We start from the raw sequence: 20797 nt of genomic DNA on the forward strand, positions 1-20797 counted from the left end.
GCAAAGCAAGCGAACCAATAGCGCGGGTCGAAGCCTGCGTTTTAGCGATTGACGTCACAGCAATCCAATAGAATAGCGAGTTCAGGGCTCTGACAGGTGGGCCCAGTGGGATGGATTGATAGGGTGGCGGCCAATCAAAATAGAGCTGATTTTGATACACGGCTCTTCCATCCAATGATGCTCGCGAGTGGGCGTTCACTCAAATTTGGATGGACTTCACCTCTGTCCAATCCAGAGCGACAAGCAGGCGGGTTTAGGTCGTCGTCGCAATCTGGTTGGCTAGAGAAAAATGGTGACGTTTTTCAATTAGAATGATCGACAGCGTTTTTTGGTTTTTTGGGTTTTTTTTTTAAAATTGGAAGAAGGAAGGCGGGATGGGAGCTAATTGCTAAACCCCTTGTTTTCTACTGGTCGGTTTAAAGTAATTGCAAAATGCAAACGTTATTCGACACTGAACAAAATATATATATATATACCAATACTATAAATATACAAAACAATTAAATACAACTCAATAGCAATGTTCAATTTGAAATTAACTATTTTCTTTGACAGAATGGCATACGGGATACCTAAAATAAGCAACTGCAATGCAGGGTGGCGTCGCAAGAGGGCGCCAGATGAACAGAAACTCAGGCCCCGGATAAAGACTCTGATCTCTCTTGCTTCAAGGAGAGGTCAAAATTATTTTACAACAACACGATACGATAACCGTCAAAATTACTAATGACCTTTTAGCGTAGGCACTGGCTGCCACGCACCAATACAAGCACATAAGTGTCCATATAATGGCCATTTAATAACAAGGGTTGCAATATGACTCCATGACGTACACAGGTACGGCCCTGGCGTTTCTACCCCAGTGCATTCTGGTAAGTGTAGTCCTTGTTTGTAAATTCCTATTTCTATAACTTTTTTTTCTTATATATATATATATATATATATATATATATATATATATATATATATATATATTATATATGCGCGTTTGTTTTGCATGTTTGTTGCCTGTAACTTACATTGTACTTTTATATTTTGTTAATGTTTTTATTTGGATAAAAGCGTCTGTTTATTAATAATAATAATAATAATAATAATAATAATAATAATAATAATAATAATAATAATAATCCAGAGGGACTGTGTAGTATTTCAATAAAATTCCAAATCCATTATGATGTCATTCCTGCTAATTAGGTGCTGAAGGTTCTGATAGGGTTTCCTATAAAGCTGAGGGAACGCTAAGCCACCTTTTTCAGGAACGGCGGCTTGAATGAAACCTGGTTCCAGGGGACCTGGTTTGAGGTTTGCTGTATCAAACGCCCTCAAGTCTCCCCAGTGGCCTGAAACCTAGTCTCCTGAAACCAAGTTCTGAGACACAAAGTGGCTTCATGTTGCCTCAGCTTTAGGGTATTGGCATTTTTAAAAAAAAACTTAGGGTCGTCACAAAAAAAAAAAGCGGACCCTTGTCTGTCTGTCTGTCTGTCTGTCCATCTGTCCGCCACACTCTCTACACAATGAATGCAAAGGGCGGTTCAAGGACAGCAGTGTGGAGTAGTGGTTAGGGCTCTGGACTCTTGACCGGAGGGTCGTGGGTTCAATCCCAGGTGGGGGACACTGCTGCTGTACCCTTGAGCAAGGTACTTTACCTAGATTGCTCCAATAAAAACCCAACTGTGTAAATGGGTAATTGTATGTTAAAATAATGTGATTTCTTGTAACAATTGTAAGTTGCCCAGGATAAGGGCGTCTGCTAAGAAATAAATAATAAAATCACGAGGCCACTGGTATCTGAAATTAAAAACAAAATATATATATATATGAAAAAATTGCTGTCTTCATGTTTTGTTCTACTTACTTTTTTCTTTATTGAATTACATAGACAAGCTGACAGATGCCAAACCTTCAGCAGCGCGGGTGGGTGGCTGGGTGGGTGAGAGAGGAGGCGGGTGGGGAGCGTGTCGTCATGGTAACAGCAGTGCCTGAGAGTCGCCTGTGTTGTGGTTTCGTTGTGTTTTCTGCTGGGTTAGATAAACAAGTGCAGTGTTATTTAACGCGGTAAGGTACAGGGCACATATGCGTCCCACTAAAAAAAAAAAATCATAAAAAAAAAAAAAAACGATGCTAACTTTCTTATTTTAGCAACGAGATGCACGAACCATGTTTTAAAATGTACTGACAGACTGGATCTGGTCAAGTAGTCGAGTCGCTCTCTCAAATGTATTTTAAGAATTAAGTATTAATATGGCGGTGCCATAAACTGACCTGAGAAACCAGATTTCAACCCAGGACTCCAAAGGTCAAAGGCTAGCGCCAAAACCATGCAATGAAAAACGATCTTTAAATTTTACCCCACAGTGTAAATTAATCAATTTGCTTTTATTATTATTATTATTATTGCAAAACAAGCAACATGCTAGTCATAAGCTCAATTTAAGTATTCCGTCGTGTCTGGCTTGCTGTTTCATCACACACTGTAATGTAAGGATTTCTGCAGAACAGCGAGTTCATACACTTTAGGTAACGTGATTTTCAGAGCACCTGCTAGCTGCAAAGAACGAGCTGCGGTCAGACTGCAGTCTTTTAAAAAAAGCTTTTCTGTGTCTTGAGGGAGTAAAAAAAATAAATAAATAAAAAAAAAAGCGTGCATTTGTATTTCCGCTTTGATGCGAGTAAATCGTTTTTTTGCACAACTGTACCGATCTATATATATATATATATATATATATATATATATATATATATATATATATATATATATATATGTGTGTGTATATATGATCACATGTATAAGGCATGCATTCGCGCCTTGTTTGAAGTGTTAATTCTTGCATGAATGCTTGCCTATACTCTTGCTGCCTGTTTTCCTGCAGTTCTGTCCGCTACCACCAGAGGGCGGTGTATTGTCATCCCTGCTGCAGGTCACACACAGAGGCGGTCAGCATACACCGCAGGACTCCGGACCCGCGTTTAAATCGCTATTTCTGCAAGCGGGTCAAATCTGACGTGGGTGTGCTGCAAATGAAAGACAGCTGTTTAAACTTTAATACTGCCTACACAGGTCAGAGTTTGCAAACGCACACAGATTCACACACACGCATTCAGACACACACACACACACACAGACCGAGAGTGTTGTGTGCAGTCTTTAGGGATTTTTTTACTGATTGGTTTTGGAATCGAAGCTGTTTGTACTTATTTATTTATGTATTTATTTGCAAGTTCTTATAAATAAATGATTTGCCGTCTAATCCATCAAAGCTCGGGTCTCGCTGTGCACATCGACAAAATCATTTGCTCCTCTGAGAGAGAGAGAGAGAGAGAGAGAGAGAGAGAGAGAGAGAGAGAGAGAGAGAGAGAGAGAGAGAGGTGCGGTTAACCCTTTCATGCACGAACTATTCACGAATATCTTTAAAAAATAGTTTTACACATATAATAATTAGATAAAAAATACATTGTATTGTATTATATGGCAGGGAAAACGGGCATCGAGCTCGTATGAAGTTTTTAAAAACAGTAAGAAACTCAAGTTTAAAAAAAAAAAAAAAAAAACCACCAACTCTTTTTATATACAAAGTTTATTTAAAAAAAAAAAAAATCTTCAAAGCCTATATTAGGAAATCTGAAAACAAACTGCATGTTTTTTTTTTTTTTTTTTTTTTTTTTCCTCATACTAGATTGGATGTTTCGGAGATGAAAATAAAAACCTTTCCATCTCTTTAGAACCGATCCCACAGCAGTCACTACCGCCCTCTTTAACAGAATTTTATTTCTTTTTTTTTTGTGTCTTTTTTGGTATTCATAGAATAACTATTTACATCAAACACCACAAACCAGCAGTTAAAACAAAGCAAAACGTAAAATACAATAAATAAGAAAAGAGCATCTAAAACACTTTATTTTGTTTTACAGTAAGCAGTTTCATCTCCCACAATAAAGTTGATTCCCAAAATACAGCAGGCAAGCAGACTGGCTATAAAATACTAATTATATATTATATATATAGAAAAAATCTGAAAAAAACCCCAAAAAACTGCAAGTCTATGAATGTCTCAGGTCTGTACCAAAAAAAAAAGTGACCAAAGAAAAACACAAGTTTGTCATTTCCTCTCACATCATCAGTGCGTACAGGCTTAAAAAAAAAAAAAAATGCATGAATTATAACTGGGTTTGTTCTCTTAAGCAACACACTGTTACTAAGCAATCAACGGCACCCAATCGAGGCTTTGCCCGGGTCCTTGTAATGTTTAAGTAACAGTGACCTTCGAGGTCAGGAGTATTAATGAATCTGTCTTGATTCTAAAATCGTGTCCATTAAAAACACTGGCCCTCCTCGGAGATAGTATCCACCCCCCTCCTCCTCCTCCTTCTCTGCAATATTCACCGCACCCTCATTGACTCACAAGCATGGTTCATTTCCAGAATGGTCACGCTGATCGTAACTGCTGCCCTTCGCTGTGCAATGATCCAGCACTAACTCAATGACCGCTTTTCTGAAACTCAAGGAGACCCACACTGCAGGGATGGAAATAAGACTCCTACTGCATAGCAGCTTCACCAACTCCAGGTTTTACTATGAACTTGATTAGCTTGATTAGGTAACAAGTTTGGGTGTGTCTTCTTATTAAGCTCGTATTGAAACCAGGAGTGGATCACACTGCTGTGCAGCGGGAGTCTTTCCCAGCCCTGTTCTGTAAAGGGTATTCTCATCTGAACGGAGTGGCAGTGTCATGGAATTGACTTGGTGCTCAAGAGATTTCCCTTAAAACAAGACTGCATTGAAATCCTGTCTGCTATTCTTACAAGTTGCATTCCCTTTCTATAACATCCCAAAACTGATTCTAGTTTGCTTTCCTTTTTTTTCATTTCAATTGATTGTTAAATCAATAAATGAGTAAGATAAACCAACCTGTTTTCTGAGATCCAGTGTATATGTCTATATATATATATATAGCCTCTCACCCCCATTTCAAAAAAACCTTTTAAAATAACTAAAAAAAATCAAAGCAACGTTAACGAACAGAAGTTCAGTCCTTTTCAGATTCCAGTGACAGTTACCAATTCGAACCTGCATGGTTTTTTTTCCCCCATTTGTTCTTTATTATTATTATTATTATTATTATTATTATTATTATTATTATTATTATTATTATTCTTGATTTATTATTTTTCCTTTTCAAGTCTTCAAGCTCAGCTCCCGTTCACAGCAGCCCCAGTTAAACCAGTTCACTCCAGTTCGGGGGAGGTTTCTCCGTGACTGGTAGGACTGGGGAGATCACTAAGGAAAACCTCAATTCCAGTGCGTGCGATGGGTAAAGGGACAAGGGGGCGGGGTTAGAATTATCCCTAGCCACGGTTACCACAGCGATAAAACAACATGGGACCACAGGACCCGAAGAGGCTCCAGCATGGCAGATGCCACAGCCTCTCTCTACTTGGTGGTCTCACAGCAGGATAGTCCAGTTACCACTCCTAGTCGTGTTGGTCTGTGTCCAGTCGACACCCCCAAAGCTAGTCCTTTAGTGGAAGTTTTAAACCAAACAAGTGTCCAAACCTAAAATAAAAACAGAAAATTATCAAGCGGCTGGAAATACAAAACCAAACTTTTGCCGTTTGTGTCCAGTCTAAATAGTTAACACTTATGCATGCACACGCTTTGAAAAAATGATCCATCTGTATTTTACTAATTTTAAAATCACAGCACTTGTCTAAAGATTAAAGAAAAAAAAAAAAGAAGTTTTGTCTCCTGAACTCACTTGAGGCTGCAGGGCCCCAGAGAGTCTACGTCTGTGCCTCTGACTCTTGCACCAGCCTCAGGCTGCCTCGAGTCTCCTTCAGAGAGAGGTACGTCTCTTCCTCCGGGTCATAGTAATAGAACTTCCGCAGGTACGCAATCAGAGGCCTAGGGGTCGCAAGAGAGCACAGGTCAGGGGAGGACTTGCTAACAAAGACGGACAGACAGGCAGAACAAGGTAGAGAGACAGACAGACAAAGAGGGGCAGACAGACACACTGCCAGACAGACTGACTCACTTGGGCAGGGGCAGCTCTGGGATGTGGTCAACCCGCACCAGCTGTCGGATTCGGAAGCGACTCAGGTGCTGCAGGGACCTCACGTTGCTGAACCGAGACACGGGGTAGAGGAGCTGCACTGGGGTGGGGGGCAGACCTGCGGCGAGAGAGGGGGTTCAGGTCTCACAAACGTCTCTCTGCACATGACCGACTGCAATTTCTTGCTGAACGCGTGCGAGATACACCCAATTATTTTACGAGACCCTTACTGAAGCTCGGTTGGAATGAAAACCAGCAGATACAGGGGGTCCCCAGGAAAGGGTTTGAGAAGCGCTGCCTTAGGCTAATCTCCACTACTGAACTGAACGCATGCCTGTTCTGGGTCTAAATGCAGATAATCTGTCTCAGTCCAGGAGAGGACGTTTTTTTCCAGGATTTTCGTTCTTCCCTCTTACCGGGAACTCTGGAGCGCAGGAAGTAGAGGAACCTCCCGTTCTTGGAATGCATGATGGCTCTCTCGATGAACTCCACCACGGACTGGCAGCGGTCCTCAAACTTGGGGTGACACCACAGGCTGAAGGTTCCTGCAGACACACAGTTACAAACTGGTTATTGAAATATAAATAGATCATGGACACTTCTTTCCACATTGCTTTTTATGGAGGGGGGGGGGGGTCGAATGGCACCCGGCTCATGAAGTCATCATGCATCTTCCACATGTCCCCATATATATAAAAACTAGAGGACTTTTTTTTTAAAATATTCATCCCTGTATTAAACAGCTTAAATGTAGCGTTTAAACCGTCACACTCATCTTCATTGAAAAAGCAGACTTGATTTAGTATTTTAAAAAAGGACAACTTCAGTGTATATTTCAGTGTGGGCTGCACTGTGGAGTAGTGGTTAGGGCTCTGGACTCTTGACCAGCGGGTCGTGGGTTCAATCCCAGGTGGGGGACACTGCTGCTCTACTCTTGAGCAAGGTACTTTACCTAGATTGCTCCAGTAAAAACCCAACTGTATAAATGGGTTACTGTATGTACAAAATAACGTGATATCTTGTAACAACTGTAAGTCGCCCTGGATAAGGGCGTCTGCTAAGAAATAAATAATAATATTTTGCTTTGATTCATTTTATTGACTTTCTGACAGCTTGCATTACAAGGAAACTTTTTTTTATTTGCAACGCAGAGAAAACATTATGTTTTTTATGCACCCTTTCTCTTAGGGGGGTGAGGAAGGTAGCAGTTCAATCCCCATGCCTCAAGCCTGTCCTGGACTGGAGGGAGCACCCTTTCTCTTAGTGATATCCCTAGTCCCTTTGTCTCTCAAAGTCATGGCTTTGAAGGACCCCTGTGTTGCTTTGTTGACCGACGAGAATGCCTGGATTATTTTGGCTTGTACAGCACAGTGCTAAAAATAAAAAAAAGATCATCTTGTAGCCCAATTTAGAAAAGCCGTGCTGTGGACTATTTCAGGATGTAACAAGGACAGCTGCGTTTCAGAAACAGCCCGCGGGCTCTGACCGCAGCTGACAGGCCAGGCTGTGACCCTGCAGCTCAGGATTTACTGGTAATGAGCAGCAGAGGGACAGGAAGAGGACCCTGCAAAACAAGAAACCACAGAAATCGACCAGCACCCAGACTTCTCACACTGAAGAACACGCACACACACGCACACTCTCACACACACACAAACACTTACTTAACCTTTATTTATTATTTTACAACATGTGTTGTCCTACTATTTACATGAAGCACTAAAACAGGAAGCAAGCATACAACAGACATAACTAGCAGAGAAACTGTACTGCAAGCACTTAGCTGCAAACACAGCGAACACTGAATGAGACCAAAATTGGCCTAAACACTTAGGTGTCAGGTGTCTGCTTATTCAAGGTAACTGAAAAGAAACACAAACAAACTCAAAGTAAAATCTGTTCTGGTGTTTAGCAGCTGGTATCAGAAGGGAAGTTCGGAGATTTTAAAAAGACAAGGTTTATGATATGATATATAATGAGTTAATATAGACAGTTGACCCCATCTCCTGTTGCAGAACAGTTTAAGACAGTCCTGGTTTTACATTAATTCTGAGAGCTTAATTATTATTATTATTATTATTATTATTATTATTATTATTATTATTATTATTATTATTATTATTAATAATATTCCCCAGCCCCTCAGTAACATACTTGCCAACATTTGGAAACTGTTCAGCGGGACGCTCGTCTCCGGGGGGGGGGGTTTGTCAAACGCATCACACACATGGGAGGGGTCATACGCAAAAAACACTCATTTTCATATAATAGACATATCCCCCCAACTCAACTCGACACGACCATCATGACAGTAAAAATAGAGAGAAGCGTTCTTCCCTTTGTATAAGTTAGTGATCAGCAGATGTGTCAGCCGCACGAAGCGTGTGGTTTTCACTAACTCTACTGTGCTTAATAAATGATTTATTTTCTATGGGTAAATATCAGGACTTTCTTCCTATGCATCGGGACGGGGGACATTTGCTAGGAAATCGGGACTGTCCCGACCATATAGGGACCGTTGAGGCCTGTATGCAGTAATACCCCACCCCTACCCCCCAGCCCTGTCTTTACCCCTGTAGTGCTCCATGCGCGTGTGGTGGGTGATGGCCTGCGATCGGAAGCTGAGACTCAGGATGTAGCGGGGGTCCGAGCTGTCTCTCACCAGGAACGAGCCATCTGGCTTCCCCTTCAGCTTCATCTCCGCATCCTCCCAGTTCATGGGACCCCAGTACCAGCCACACTGCGGGAGGGAGGGAACAACACAGGCCCTTCAGGTAGGAGAAGGTGCTAGCAAATACGTTGTACGAGGGCAGCTGGCTGTATTATTATTTGTTTATTTAGCAGACGCCTTTATCCAAGGTGACTTACAGACTAGGGTGTGTGAACTATGCATCAGCTGCAGAGTCACTTACAACTACGTCTCACCCGAAAGACGGAGCACAAGGAGGTTAAGTGACTTGCTCAGGGTCTCACAATGAGTCAGTGGCTGAGGTGGGATTTGAACCGGGAGACCTCCTGGTTACAAGCCCTTTTCTTTAACCACTGGACCACACAGCCTCCTCTGATCAAAGTAAGTAGTTCAAATGAGATTTTTAAAAAAGCCAGCATTCTTATATAGATATCTATCTATCTATCTATCTATCTCTGTATATAGCAATATAGTGAATATGGTGAAGTTGGGTGCCATGTAATTAAACTGGGCCTCTGAAAATGACTTTAATCCAGCTCCCATCTGTATTGTTTGCCAGTGTCTGGGGGCTGGTGTTTGGTCTCTGGCGCCTGGCGTTTGTTTCTCTCTTACCTTCTCGAGCTCCCTCAGGCTAGCTGCGAAGCTGCAGGAGTCGGGTCTGCTCAGCGGGCAGTGCAGCGCCTGTGCAGGGGGGGGCTGTGTGACAGGGGGCTGGGGGTCTCCTTGCAAAGAGGAGGAGGAGGAGGAGGAGGAGGAGGAAGAGGAGGAGGTGCGAGGGAGCGCCCGCAGGAACGTGTCTGAAAAGAAGCAAACAAAAAACAAACAAAAAAAAAAAACACAGTTTGTGACTCAATTAGGGACCAAAATAAATAACTTAAAAAAAAAGGATTATAATGCAAAAGATAATAGTGGTCTGTCTGGTCTCTGTTGCAAAGTTGTTGTCTTTCCTAAACTGGATGAATTAAGACTGCCACAGCACAGCAAAAAAGCACCAACCACCCCCGTCGGCGCAAAGGAAATTAATCACACCTTAAAAGGGGAGCAGAACTTCAGGGCCTTCCTAACACAGTAAAGCACCGAGCTGCTGACGCATAAAATCCCTGCAGCAGTGAAGCTGACAGGAACACAAACAGCCACTATCCAGCACGGTGACTTGGGACTTCCTCACGCTGAGTGAGGCACCACAGCTTGGCTAACACCAAAAATAAAAAAACTAATTCAAAATTGCAACCCAAGAGGCTCCCGAGTGGCACATCCAGTAAAGGCACTCCGAGTGGAGTGCAGGATGCGCCCTATAGCCTGGAGGTCGCCGGTTCGAGTCCAGGCTATTCTTTTGCTAACGTAGACGGGAGCTCCCAGGGGGTGCCCGGGGTGGGGGGGGGGCTTAGGTCGGCCAGGGTGACCTCAGCTCACCGCGCACCAGCGACCCCTGTAGTCAGGCCGGGCGCCTGCGGGCTTGCCTGTAAGCTGCCCAGAGCTGCGTTGTCCTCCGACGCTGTAGCTCTGAGGCTACTGCACGGTGAGCCTGCAGTGTGAAAAAAAGCGGTCGGCTGACGGCACACGCTTCGGAGGACAGCATGTGTTCGTCTTCACCGCTCCCGAGTCAGCGCAGGGGTGGTAGCAGTGAGCTGAACTTAAAAATAATTGGATATGCCAAATTGGGAGAAAATAATAAAATAATTGGCGATTACTAAATTAAAAAATAAATAAATAAATAACTGCAACCCGACTGCAGCAAACCACAGAGAAAAAAAAACAAAACAGCAACAGCAACTATAACTTGTGGGTAAGAGAACATCTCCTCAGGGCAATCCCACGTCTCACTAAGCCTCTACCCTGACTATTAAGCTGAGGAACTTTCGTGTTCTCTCAGCTTGACTCAGAGAGTTAAAAGCCTTGCCAGGAGCTTTTCAAAATCACGTTCCTGGCATTACCCGGAGACCGTCCGAGTAATCTGGGGTCCTGCCCAAAACTACATTTCCCATCATCCTCCTGCTCACACATGTAACTGAGATGGATTTACCAGTGAGCAGGAGGATGATGGGAAATGTATTTCTAAGAGGTCCATGCGGATACATGGGAAGCCATCTTGAGGCAGGGAATGCAAGTTAAAAGTTTTAAAAAAGTGGTCAAAATGTAAAAAAAAAAAAAAAATTAAACAATACACACACCTTATGTAAACAGTTGTAGCAACACAAGAAAATGTAACACAATAAAATAAAAAGGTCCTTATGTACCCTTTAAGCTGAGGGAACACAAAGCCCCTTTGTGGCTTGGTTTCAGGCCACTGCGCGGCACACCAGGGGAGACTTGGGGGTTTCATACAGGAACCTCAAACCAGGTCTCCCGGCTCCTGATAAAAGTACCTTCGTGCTCCCTCAGCTTTAGGCACTTTGAGTGCAGATCAGCTTGTCCAGCTGGTGGGTCTCCTTTGGCAGGGTGGTTGTGGACGGCACCACCAATTCAAACGCAGTGGAAACTCCCGCGTCGCTCCGGCTTGAAACAGAATTCCCGGATCGCAGCCCGGCTAGGACGTTCTGCACAGAACTCCGCAGAACATCCCAGAACGTCTCTACCTACCGTAATGCCTTCTTCACTGAGACAGCGCGATGCAATCGAACGTGTCTTTGGTACATTGCTTTTTTTTCTTTGATCCCAAAAGCGAAGTCTTACCATTGAGGGTCAGGCTATGTTGGATGGTGGCATGGGATGGAGGAGGAGGAGGAGGAGGAGGAAGAGGAGGCAGAGGCAGAGGGAGAGGCTGGAGGGAGGCCCCCATAGAGCCCGCTAGGAAAGGCCCAGGCTGCGGCCCGCTTATATCATCTGTAACAGAACACAGTTCACAATTTCAAAAATCGCTAGTAGTAGCTACTTTTTGCTTTTGGATTTTTTTTTTTATTTAAAAATAAATAAATAAATAAATAAATAAATAAATAAATAAGAGAGCGTTTCTAGAATTTAAAAAATATATATATATTTTTGCCTATTATGTCAAAACTCCCCTTATAATTATGGCTTTCTCCCTCGTTAATAATCATAGCTCTTTCTTTTTTCTATCCCTCTTTCTTTCTCACACCCTTTTTTTCTGTCTGCTTTCTGCAAACAGTTTTTTTTTTTTTAAATAAGGCCATGCTCTCTCTTCCCCACAATAAAGGGAAGAGTATATGCAAGTCATTTCCCCTTGCTGTGTTAAATTAAACTTATTTAACAGCACGGAGTTCAGATTGAATGTATGATACGCTGTTGTTTTTAATAAATGTGAAATGACTGCTGCCTGTTTCTGGTCATCATACCAGGACCCCCTTGTAAACGAGGCCTTGGTACCAATGGGGTTATTCCTCATTAAAGTACGAACAAGTAAATTAAATAAATAAATAAAACAATAAAAACAGTTTTCCTGTCCTCTATCTCTCTCTCTGTCTCTGGAAGTGAAATGCTGAATGAATGTGCAGGGAGTCGTACAGTGTTGCAAGAATGATGCAAAGCTGTTGTCTTCTGCAGCTTTTTAACAGCCCTGCGATGGCAGGCAGGCGGGCGGGAGGGGGAGAGACTGCCAGACACGCAAAGAAAATACCAGCATACAGTACTGCTAGCACACGCACCGACAGACAGATACACACACACAGAACAGATTACGATCTCTAGCACACTGAAGGCCTTACACTGACTCCTGTTAAATTACAATTTACCATCTTTAACCCCTCAATCTAAAATACACAAAGTGCAAAACTAGGGCACAATATTTTTGTCATACAGCGCTCACCCTACAGTGCTCTGTATTTTTTCTATTATATATATATTTTTTTAATTAGAATTTGGAATTGAGAATTGATTTTAAAAAGGAATTGGAATTGAAGAACAGCAAATTGTGCAAGCGGTAAATATTGAGGGTAGAACGTTTACAGAAAACTGTTTTGCACAACAACAAAAATTCACCCGTGCAGACAGTCTAAAACATTTGGCAAAAGATCAGCACAACACCCTACTGAGCTGAAAGCAAACTGCCAGAGCACATAACAATCTCTGGACTGCATCCGCAAAACAGAGTCATGCACCAATCTGCAGATACCTCAGTTCAGGTTTGTTTGGTTCACAAAGTCCGAGTTTTTAAATTGATCAAAGCTTTTTTTTTTTTTAATTCGGTTCCATATTTAAAAAAATAATACTTGTACTGTTGCTCCTAATTTAATTTCTGTAAATATTTTGGGTGTTTCTTTTTTTTTTCTTCTCTTTTTCTGAAAAAAAAACACGCTAGATGATAGCCTGGAGTAAAAACGTTTTTATAAAAAGCTTTAGGAATCAGACCCCACCTGATACTAAAACACAATAAAGATACAAGCATGGTCAACCCAACACTGAGGCAAACCAGGTTCTGTCTATAGTACATGTGTACCAGCTTCAGTTTATTTCCTACTGCTACAGAAGTAGACGCTCAGCTATTCACTAGAAGCTAATACTAAGTAAAGAATGCACAAAGCGACAGAGCGGAATGGTTCACTTAGAAAATTGCAAGACAGACAGACTGCACAGTGGTTGTGCGCTAACGCAGAGTAAGCCGAACCCCCCCAGCCGGGGTGAAACAGTGATCCGTACCGAGCAGGCTGAGGCTGCGTCTGGGCGGAGGAGGGGTTGTCGAGGGGTGGGGGGAGTTCAGCCCCCTCCGAGAGACATCCACGTCAACCAGCGAGACCGTCTCACCTGCAAACAGGAGGGGAGGGGGCAAGGTTAGAAATCCTGATAAGAAACAAATAAATATCCCACAGGTAGCCATGCGTTAATGTTGACTGGATGTGTCCCAAGATGTGTACCAGGTGAAGAAAGGGTGAAATGGGGAATGCGTTGGGTGTTCTGCAATTCTTGGTGGGTAGCAAGGTTAGACAATAGAGACATTTGCACAATGAATTATCTGGCATTAATGATGATCAGGATAATTATAAAGCCCTAATTAGTAGCTTCGTTCTCTCTCAAACATTTAAAAAAAATATATATATTTTCACTTTTTTTCTTTTTAAATTAAGCCATTGTTCTCTCCCACAGCTGGGGCGAATTTAAATAATGTTCTGAGAATCAGAACAAGACTAAACAAATGATGGTGGATGGTTACTGAAAAGGTTTCATATGAATTCAATGTATTTATTTTTGTACTAGGTCGCATCAGATCGTATGAGTTTAGGGGGCGAGATCTTTGAAGACTTTCAATGATTTCGAATGGGGTTTAGAAACGCTGCAGGATTCTTACCGGTGAAGACAGTGCTGAAGGAGGCAGGAGAGAAGGCACTTCGAGTCCTGCTCAAGCACGGTTTCCTGAAAGAAAAAAAACAACGAACAATTAGCTCAACTAGAGACTTCTGATTCTGATGTGCTGCACCCATAAAGGAAAGCTTCATATTAAAAAGCAACACAAAACCGCCTTTTCAGGAACAGCGGCTTGAAACCTGGTTCCGGGAGACCCACCGGGAGACCTCGTTTGAGGCAACCTGAAGTCCAACACAGGGGTGGGCTGGCCATCAAAGCAGGTTTTCCATTCCGCAGGCTCCCAACTGCACAGCAGCCAGAAGCTGTGCCACACTAATCTGACCGAGACGAAATGTTGAGTTGAAAATAATAGGAATAAACCCGGAATGTGACCATATCCATTTCACATACCGTCCCATAATGCTTTGCTGTTTGTGGACTATACAATTAAATGCCACTGGTCATGTGACGTGCGATTGGTCGACCACAACTTTCTGCGGTTGACTGCTGTCTCATTGCTTTTCGACTAGGTTTTACATTCTGTGAGCTTAGTAACAAGACTCCTACTGCTCAGCAGCTCCAGCCAGCCCAGGTTTGACTGTGAATATAATCAGCCACGCCTTCAGCTTGAAGCTCGTACTTCTTTAAGTGGGTCTTATTAAAACCAGGAATGGATCCAACTGCTATGCAATGGGAGCCCATCCCTGGTGGGTATTACTGCCTGTAGCTGCTCCAGCCCTTAGAAAAGAAGATAAACTGTCGGGCCGTTTCAGCAATAAGGAGGAGGGGGGGTCGTACGAGGAAGAAAAGGGCCCCAAGGTGGCCCCAGGATTAATTCGCCAATAGAAATTCTTCCGTTGCAGTCAAAGTAATGTACATTTGTCCCCTGCACAAAGGAACATAAATGACAAGTCAGGGATGGGAATAAGACTCCCATTGCACAGCAGTCTCACCCATTTCAGGTTTTAATACGAGCTTGATTAGCAACAGTGCATAGTTACTGTAGCAAGCGCGGGTGCATTTTTAATAAAACGCATAAGGCATGGACCAAACTGTTATGCAACGGGAGTCTTATCTCCATTCCTGCAACTTCAATACAGCCTTTATGCTCTTAAAGTGAGAACTGAAACAGAGGTCCAAGTGCCCCTCTTTGCAAGCATGATTCTGCGGTGCAGCGCACAGGGGAAGAGAGGAAGGCTGTTTCCTCCAGCCACACTGAAGTGAAACTGGGTTGTGGAACTCAACCCCTCCCACCCCATCGCCACGCTCCACTTCCTCTGGGGTTTGGGGTTCCTGCTACAGAGTAAACACACCATGCTTTTTGTGGAGCTTTTTTAAATGCCTCTCTGCAGCTGCAGTAAATTTTTCACTACTGCAAAAACCAACAAGTGCACAGACAATTATCCACGTTTTCCAGCTTGAAAAGCATTCGTAATATGGTCTGAAATACTTATGTTATCCAATGAAAAGGAAAGAATTTTGGTTTAAATTCTGAAATATTTGAACATGAAAAACAAAAACAAAAAATGTTTGTCCCGGGATGGAAATAAGACTCCTATTGCAAAGCACTTGATTAGCAGCAGTGTGGAGTAGTGGTTAGGGCTCTGGACTCTTGACTGAAGGGTTGTGGGTTCAATCCCCATTGGGTTACACTGCTGCTGTACCCTTGAGCAAGGTACTTTACCTAGATTGCTCCAGTAAAAACCCAACTGTATAAATGGGGAATTGTATGTCAAAATAATGTGATATCTTGTAACAATTGTAAGTCGCCCTGGATAAGGGGGTCTGCTATGAAATAAATAATAATAATAATAATGTGTACAGGTAACATGTCCTGTTAAACCCATAGTAAAACCAGGATCTAACTGCTATGCAATGGGAGTCTCCTATTTCCATTCAAGACAGGTTGACAAGGGGCTGTTCAGATAATCGTGGCTTTACTGTGCTGTATTTCAAGGCTGAAAATGTAGCTGAATAAGCAAGCTGCAGTCACGCGCCTTTTATTAATGTCTTCAGAGGGTGGCTCAATCTCCAAGATGTATTGTGAAAGTACAGGGGCCTGGCGTTGCTGTAGAACAATCTCTAATCTCTGGGGAAGCCTGGTTAATTAAAGTCAAGTTTTCAACCAGCTACACTGCAATATATTTCCAGAATATCCAACTTGTTTTTCATTGCTGTGCTTGTCGTATATAACCATTTCAGGCTCGATATTTTGCTGTTAGCGGCCAACGACACAAACATCACAAATGTCAGCTGGGATTTTGCTGCAGCCGAAGCAACGGGCTGCTCTGTATTACGTGTAAAAAAGCCGGTTTTGTAAATAAACACCTAGTCCAGAATACCCGCAGTCTGGACAATATTGAAAGACCGTCCTTCCTGTTTGGGGGGTGGGGTGGGGGCGGGGGGGGATTAAAAAAAAAAAAAAAATCAGGTCTGATTCTTGTGCCAGTGCTAATTGAACAGGTGTCCAGTTTGGCAGGTCCTGCATCCCGGCTGAGCTCACCCCCCCCCCCCCGAAACAGTTTGTAAAACCTGTTTGGGAGTTGTGAAGACGCGGCCAGACCAACTGAACTCTCACCCCCTTTCAGGCAGGGGGTACCTGGAAATGCCAACACGCTGAGGCTGCCAGCATCGTACCTGCTCCAGAGATACATGGAGGACCTCAGGCCATGGCACTGTCCATATGTTAGCCTCGGTAAACGGTAATGTATACCCCTGATAACTGTGACAGCGTCTTAAAATGCATTGCAGTTAGAATGCTTACACCCACTGTCTATTTGCCCCAGTTATAAGGTCACTAGACTGGCTTTGCATGAGGCAGCTAGAGCACGGGTTGCAAAACCCTGCTTCTCCCTCTCTGCGTGACTTACCCATCGCTTTGAGATCATGGAAAAAATGATGCCTAGGACAGCCAACCCATTGCATTGCCCTTTTGTTATGCATTTAGGGGGCTATTATAAAAGCTTGGTAACTTCTATTGGGTAAATCACAGTTAATTAAGTTCTGGTACTGAACAGGCGAATTCCATGTCAAGTGTAATTACTTAAAAGATTATAAATCAACAAAGGAAAAGAGAGTTAACTGTTTTTTCTAATCCAGTCCCTGGTAATCTGCTTCTGCTCTGCCCTGGATAAGGTAAACTATTTTTTGATCCTCCCCTCCTCCTCCTCCTCCACGCAGGAACCTCTTGCAGTTGGTTGAGTCTAATTACTGGTTGGATAACTTCTGCAATGAAGTGCAAAGACTAATCACTGCAGAGTTCAGTCGATGTAACATTGGACTGACTGTCCAGCTTGCTGATGGAGTCTGGATCATTCTACAGCGGGCTGTTCCCTGTTTATTTTGCAATCTGACTTGCATATCAAAAAAAAAAAAAAAAAACATTGAAAAAAATATATTGAAAACAGTGTTTTGATGACCGGATTGAATTTATAACTGATGCACCAGTCCTACAAAAAGTCAACTAGCGAGACTCTAAACGATGAATCAATTACAGGGATGGGACTCCTATTGCATAGCAGTTTTACTACAAGCTTCATTAGCTCCAGTCTAACAACCTCGGGGGTGTCTTATTAAACTCATAGCAAAACCAGGAATGGATCAAGCTGCTATGCAATGGGAGTCTTATTTCCGTCCCATCCCAGGATCATTGATCACCATGGCTTTTACTTTATGAGCAATTTGATCCATTCCTGGTTTTACTGTGAGTTTAACAAGACACATCTGAGCTTATTACCTATACACAAAAATCAAGCCTGTAGTAAGACCTGGAATGGGTGACACTGCTATGCAATAGGAGTCGCATTGCCATCCCTGATTTGGACACCACTGTACAACTTTTTTTTTTTTTCTTTGATAAACAAGTTCTTTATAAAGTAAAGAAGTAAATAAATCAAGTGTAACATACACTCTACCTTATTGGGTCTTGTTCTCCTCCACTGGAACCCGAAATATCCATCACACCAAGGCTCCCGACTGACACCGCCGAATCCACGGAGTGCCGTTTCTCCTGCCCTTCACTGGACCCGTTGCAACTTCTAGTTCTAAACAATTTGCTCAGGCGGATTTTTAACGATCCCTTCCTGGATCTGCCCGGGTCCCTCGCCGTCTTTTCGCAACCCCCTCCGCTCTCCGCGGACAGAGGCGAGCTGGCGCACCTGCTAACCCGAACTTTGTGCTTCGGGTCCTGAGCAGTGGCTGGCAAGTCCAGGGTGGACTCGCAAGTGGAAACGGTGTTCGGGTTAGAGGCGAGTTCTGACAAGGCGCTGCGTTCGTCGGGGGCGGTCTGCGCCACGTCTGCCCCCAAATCTATAACTTCCCTCAGCGGGCAGCAGACCTGGGGCTGTCTATAACCGGGGCAGCAGCTATCACCGGCCGCCTTTTCCGCCCGTCTCATCAGAGTCTTGCTTGAGAAACCGTTCATTTTTTGCATCACATCGGCGTCCCCTTTGCCGTTTAGCAAGAAAGCTGCGGCCGTGCCGTTTTTAAAATCCTCTTCCGAGCAAGTGCTGCTCGTTCCGAATCCGTCCACCTCCTCCAGTTCGAGTCCTTCCAAAACCAAGAGAACGTCGCTGGTTTCTGTCGGATCCTCCCCGGTTCTGGCCCCAGCCGAGCCCAGCAGGCTTTGGCAGTGACAGCGCGGCAGCTCGCCTTCCTTGCTGAACAAAACCGCGGCCCCGTCGACCCCGAACTCGCCGAATTTTCTGGCCAGTTCGAACACCGGGTCCGCTGTGCCCGGATCGCCGCCTCCCGGGGCGGAGGAAGCCCAGCTCGTATCTGAAAGGTCGCGGTGGTCCAGTTTGTTATTTAAAAGCATCTGGGAAGCTGGGGGCCAGTCTTTGTCATCAGTTGTCAGCCTGTGACGGGGGTGCAGTTCAGACCTGACGCTGCGGGAATCTGCAGTCTCCCGAGGTTGCAGAAACCTGCCCTGCTGCAGCGGGTCGGCGCTGCTATTAAAACCAGCAGTGGTACCAGCAGTAGAATCAACACCAGAGCAACGGCCGTGGCGTTCTAGTAGAAGTTCTCCCATTTGGAAACCGTGCTGCCCCGGCCCGTGGTGGTCTCTGCCTCCGGGCCGGAGTATGTTCCGAAACACCATCAGCTGGGGTCGGGAGCCCTTGGTTCTGCGGTGCAAATCCAGCCGCTGAGCCATCGCTGGGTCCGCGGGAGGGGGCGGCACTAGAGGCTCCAACGGCCGTGTTGTGGGCATTGCATCTTCGGGGGATGCAGCCGCCCCGTCCCCTATCTGTTGCTGCTGCTGCTGCTGCTGCTGGTGGACCGTTTTGTTATTCGAGTCGAATTCAAAGCCGTTCTTGAGCAGGATCGCGTTGTTATGGTGCTGACCCAGCAGCACAGACGCCCCGAATGCATCGCCGGTCGCTGCTGACAGATTCCCGTTGTCCTCGTCCAAATCGTGGTCGTCGTCGGCTGCAGATACCAGGCGCATCAACACAAAATCAGGAGACATATTAATGTCAGTTTGCGCGTTATTCATTATTAAAAAAAAAAAAAAAAAAAAAAAAAAAGTCACGCTAGGTTCTTCTTTTTTTGTTTACAAAAAATCAAAACTATTTCAAAAGCTTTTTCATCATTTTTTTTTTTTTAAAAAAGCAGGGTGGCGCGGTCTGCTCTGTATGACACCTCAGCGGCATCAACATCAATCATAAAAAAACATGCATTTTCTTCTAATACTGATCATAACCTCCGTAGCTGCATATTGCAAGCTTCCTGGTATTATAACAATGCAGTCCCTTCTCGTTTCGGGTTGCTGTGCGAGCTCCACCCGCTATCCTACTTCCGCGAATTCAATGCTGTGGTTGTGTGTTATTCCCCTCCTCCTCTTTCGCGTTTTTCTTTTTTTTTTTTTCAATTCACAAATTGATGACGTATTGTGCAAAGCCTTCTTATTTTTAATATACATAACTGCCAATCATATAAGGCAAGGCACGGGGGACATAATGCTATCTTGATCCCTTAACCCATTATGTACCAAATAAGATATTCTTTAAAATATAGAAGCTGTATTTATGTCATTATAATATATTACATTTAGACTTTTGCGGTTAACAAAGTGGCTTCGTGTTGCCCCGGCTTTAGGACACAAGGGCCTGGTCTGGGTGGAACATTGATTTTGATAATTCAGAAGAAAAAACTTATCAACATACCGGATTGCACGTGGAAGTTAAGCAAAACATGTTCGCTGTAAATCAGATTTATTGCTTTGCTTTTTACTTTTGTTTACCCACCGCTGTCTCTGTAAGAAAGAAGAAAAAAACTTGCATTAGGAAGAATTTAAAAATAAATAAATAACTTCCTTACTCTGCACTGCGCGCTACCACAGTGACTACAAAGGAGAAGAGGCAGGAGAGAGGAAACTTCTTAAAGAAATACCAACGGTACACTTCGAAGCGTGATTGTACCATTCAGAGGTATTATAACATGGTACCAGGTTAGCATTCAGCTGCTTTTGCTGTACGGGTAGAATGACTTCGAATCTGACAGAGTCGAATAGTTGAGATACAAATAATCGACTATAGTCGCCACTTTAAAAAAAAAAAAAAAACTCATTTTTTAAACTTTCCATTTACGGTCACTAGGCTGTGTAGTTTAGCGTTGTAATTACACTGCATTTGAACTGGAGGTATTATTTAGGTCATTTTTTTTTTCTATAGTTCCACCTCCTTGCCAGCAGGAGTCGCAGAGACCAGGTTATATTCTGCTGCCAGATATATTTTTTATTAAAATGTAATATGTCCATTTTCACACATCTGTATATATTAGATCAGTAATGACCATTTTCTTTTTAAACAGCTTTCCGTTTTAA

The 20797-nt window shown here is 43.5% G+C and overlaps 1 protein-coding gene across 2 annotated transcripts; it reads right to left on the reverse strand.

Moving 5' to 3' along the window:
- Positions 1–3568: 3568 nt before the first annotated feature.
- On the reverse strand, positions 3569–19771 carry LOC117433213 (suppressor of cytokine signaling 7-like). Of its 2 annotated transcripts, XM_034055280.3 has the most exons (10): positions 17889–19771; positions 13979–14043; positions 13333–13437; positions 11413–11562; positions 9352–9536; positions 8622–8790; positions 6467–6595; positions 6033–6168; positions 5757–5902; positions 3569–5554 (listed from the first exon to the last, which is right to left on the reverse strand). In XM_034055280.3, the coding sequence occupies exons 1-9, from the start codon at positions 19466–19468 to the stop codon at positions 5782–5784; spliced, it is 2640 nt and encodes an 879-aa protein (XP_033911171.3). In that variant the 5' UTR covers positions 19469–19771; the 3' UTR covers positions 3569–5554; positions 5757–5781. The 2 variants fall into 2 exon arrangements, with proteins under 2 accessions (XP_033911171.3, XP_033911172.3); XM_034055281.3 differs by lacking the exon at positions 11413–11562.
- Between the last annotated feature and the right edge of the window lie 1026 nt (positions 19772–20797).

The sequence above is a fragment of the Acipenser ruthenus genome, chromosome 33 (assembly GCF_902713425.1).
Source record: "Acipenser ruthenus chromosome 33, fAciRut3.2 maternal haplotype, whole genome shotgun sequence".
Classification (NCBI taxonomy): Eukaryota; Metazoa; Chordata; class Actinopteri; order Acipenseriformes; family Acipenseridae; genus Acipenser; species Acipenser ruthenus.

Excerpts from the sequence above, each read along its gene's own strand:
- LOC117433213 (XM_034055280.3), bottom strand. The coding sequence starts at position 19,468 with ATGAATAACGCGCAAACTGACATTAATATGTCTCCTGATTTTGTGTTG. Across the intron at positions 9,537-11,412 it reads ACATAGCCTGACCCTCAATG|ACACGTTCCTGCGGGCGCTC; the intron begins GTAAGACTTCGC and ends GCTTCTTTTCAG. Across the intron at positions 5,903-6,032 it reads CCAGAGCTGCCCCTGCCCAA|GCCTCTGATTGCGTACCTGC; the intron begins GTGAGTCAGTCT and ends TGCGACCCCTAG.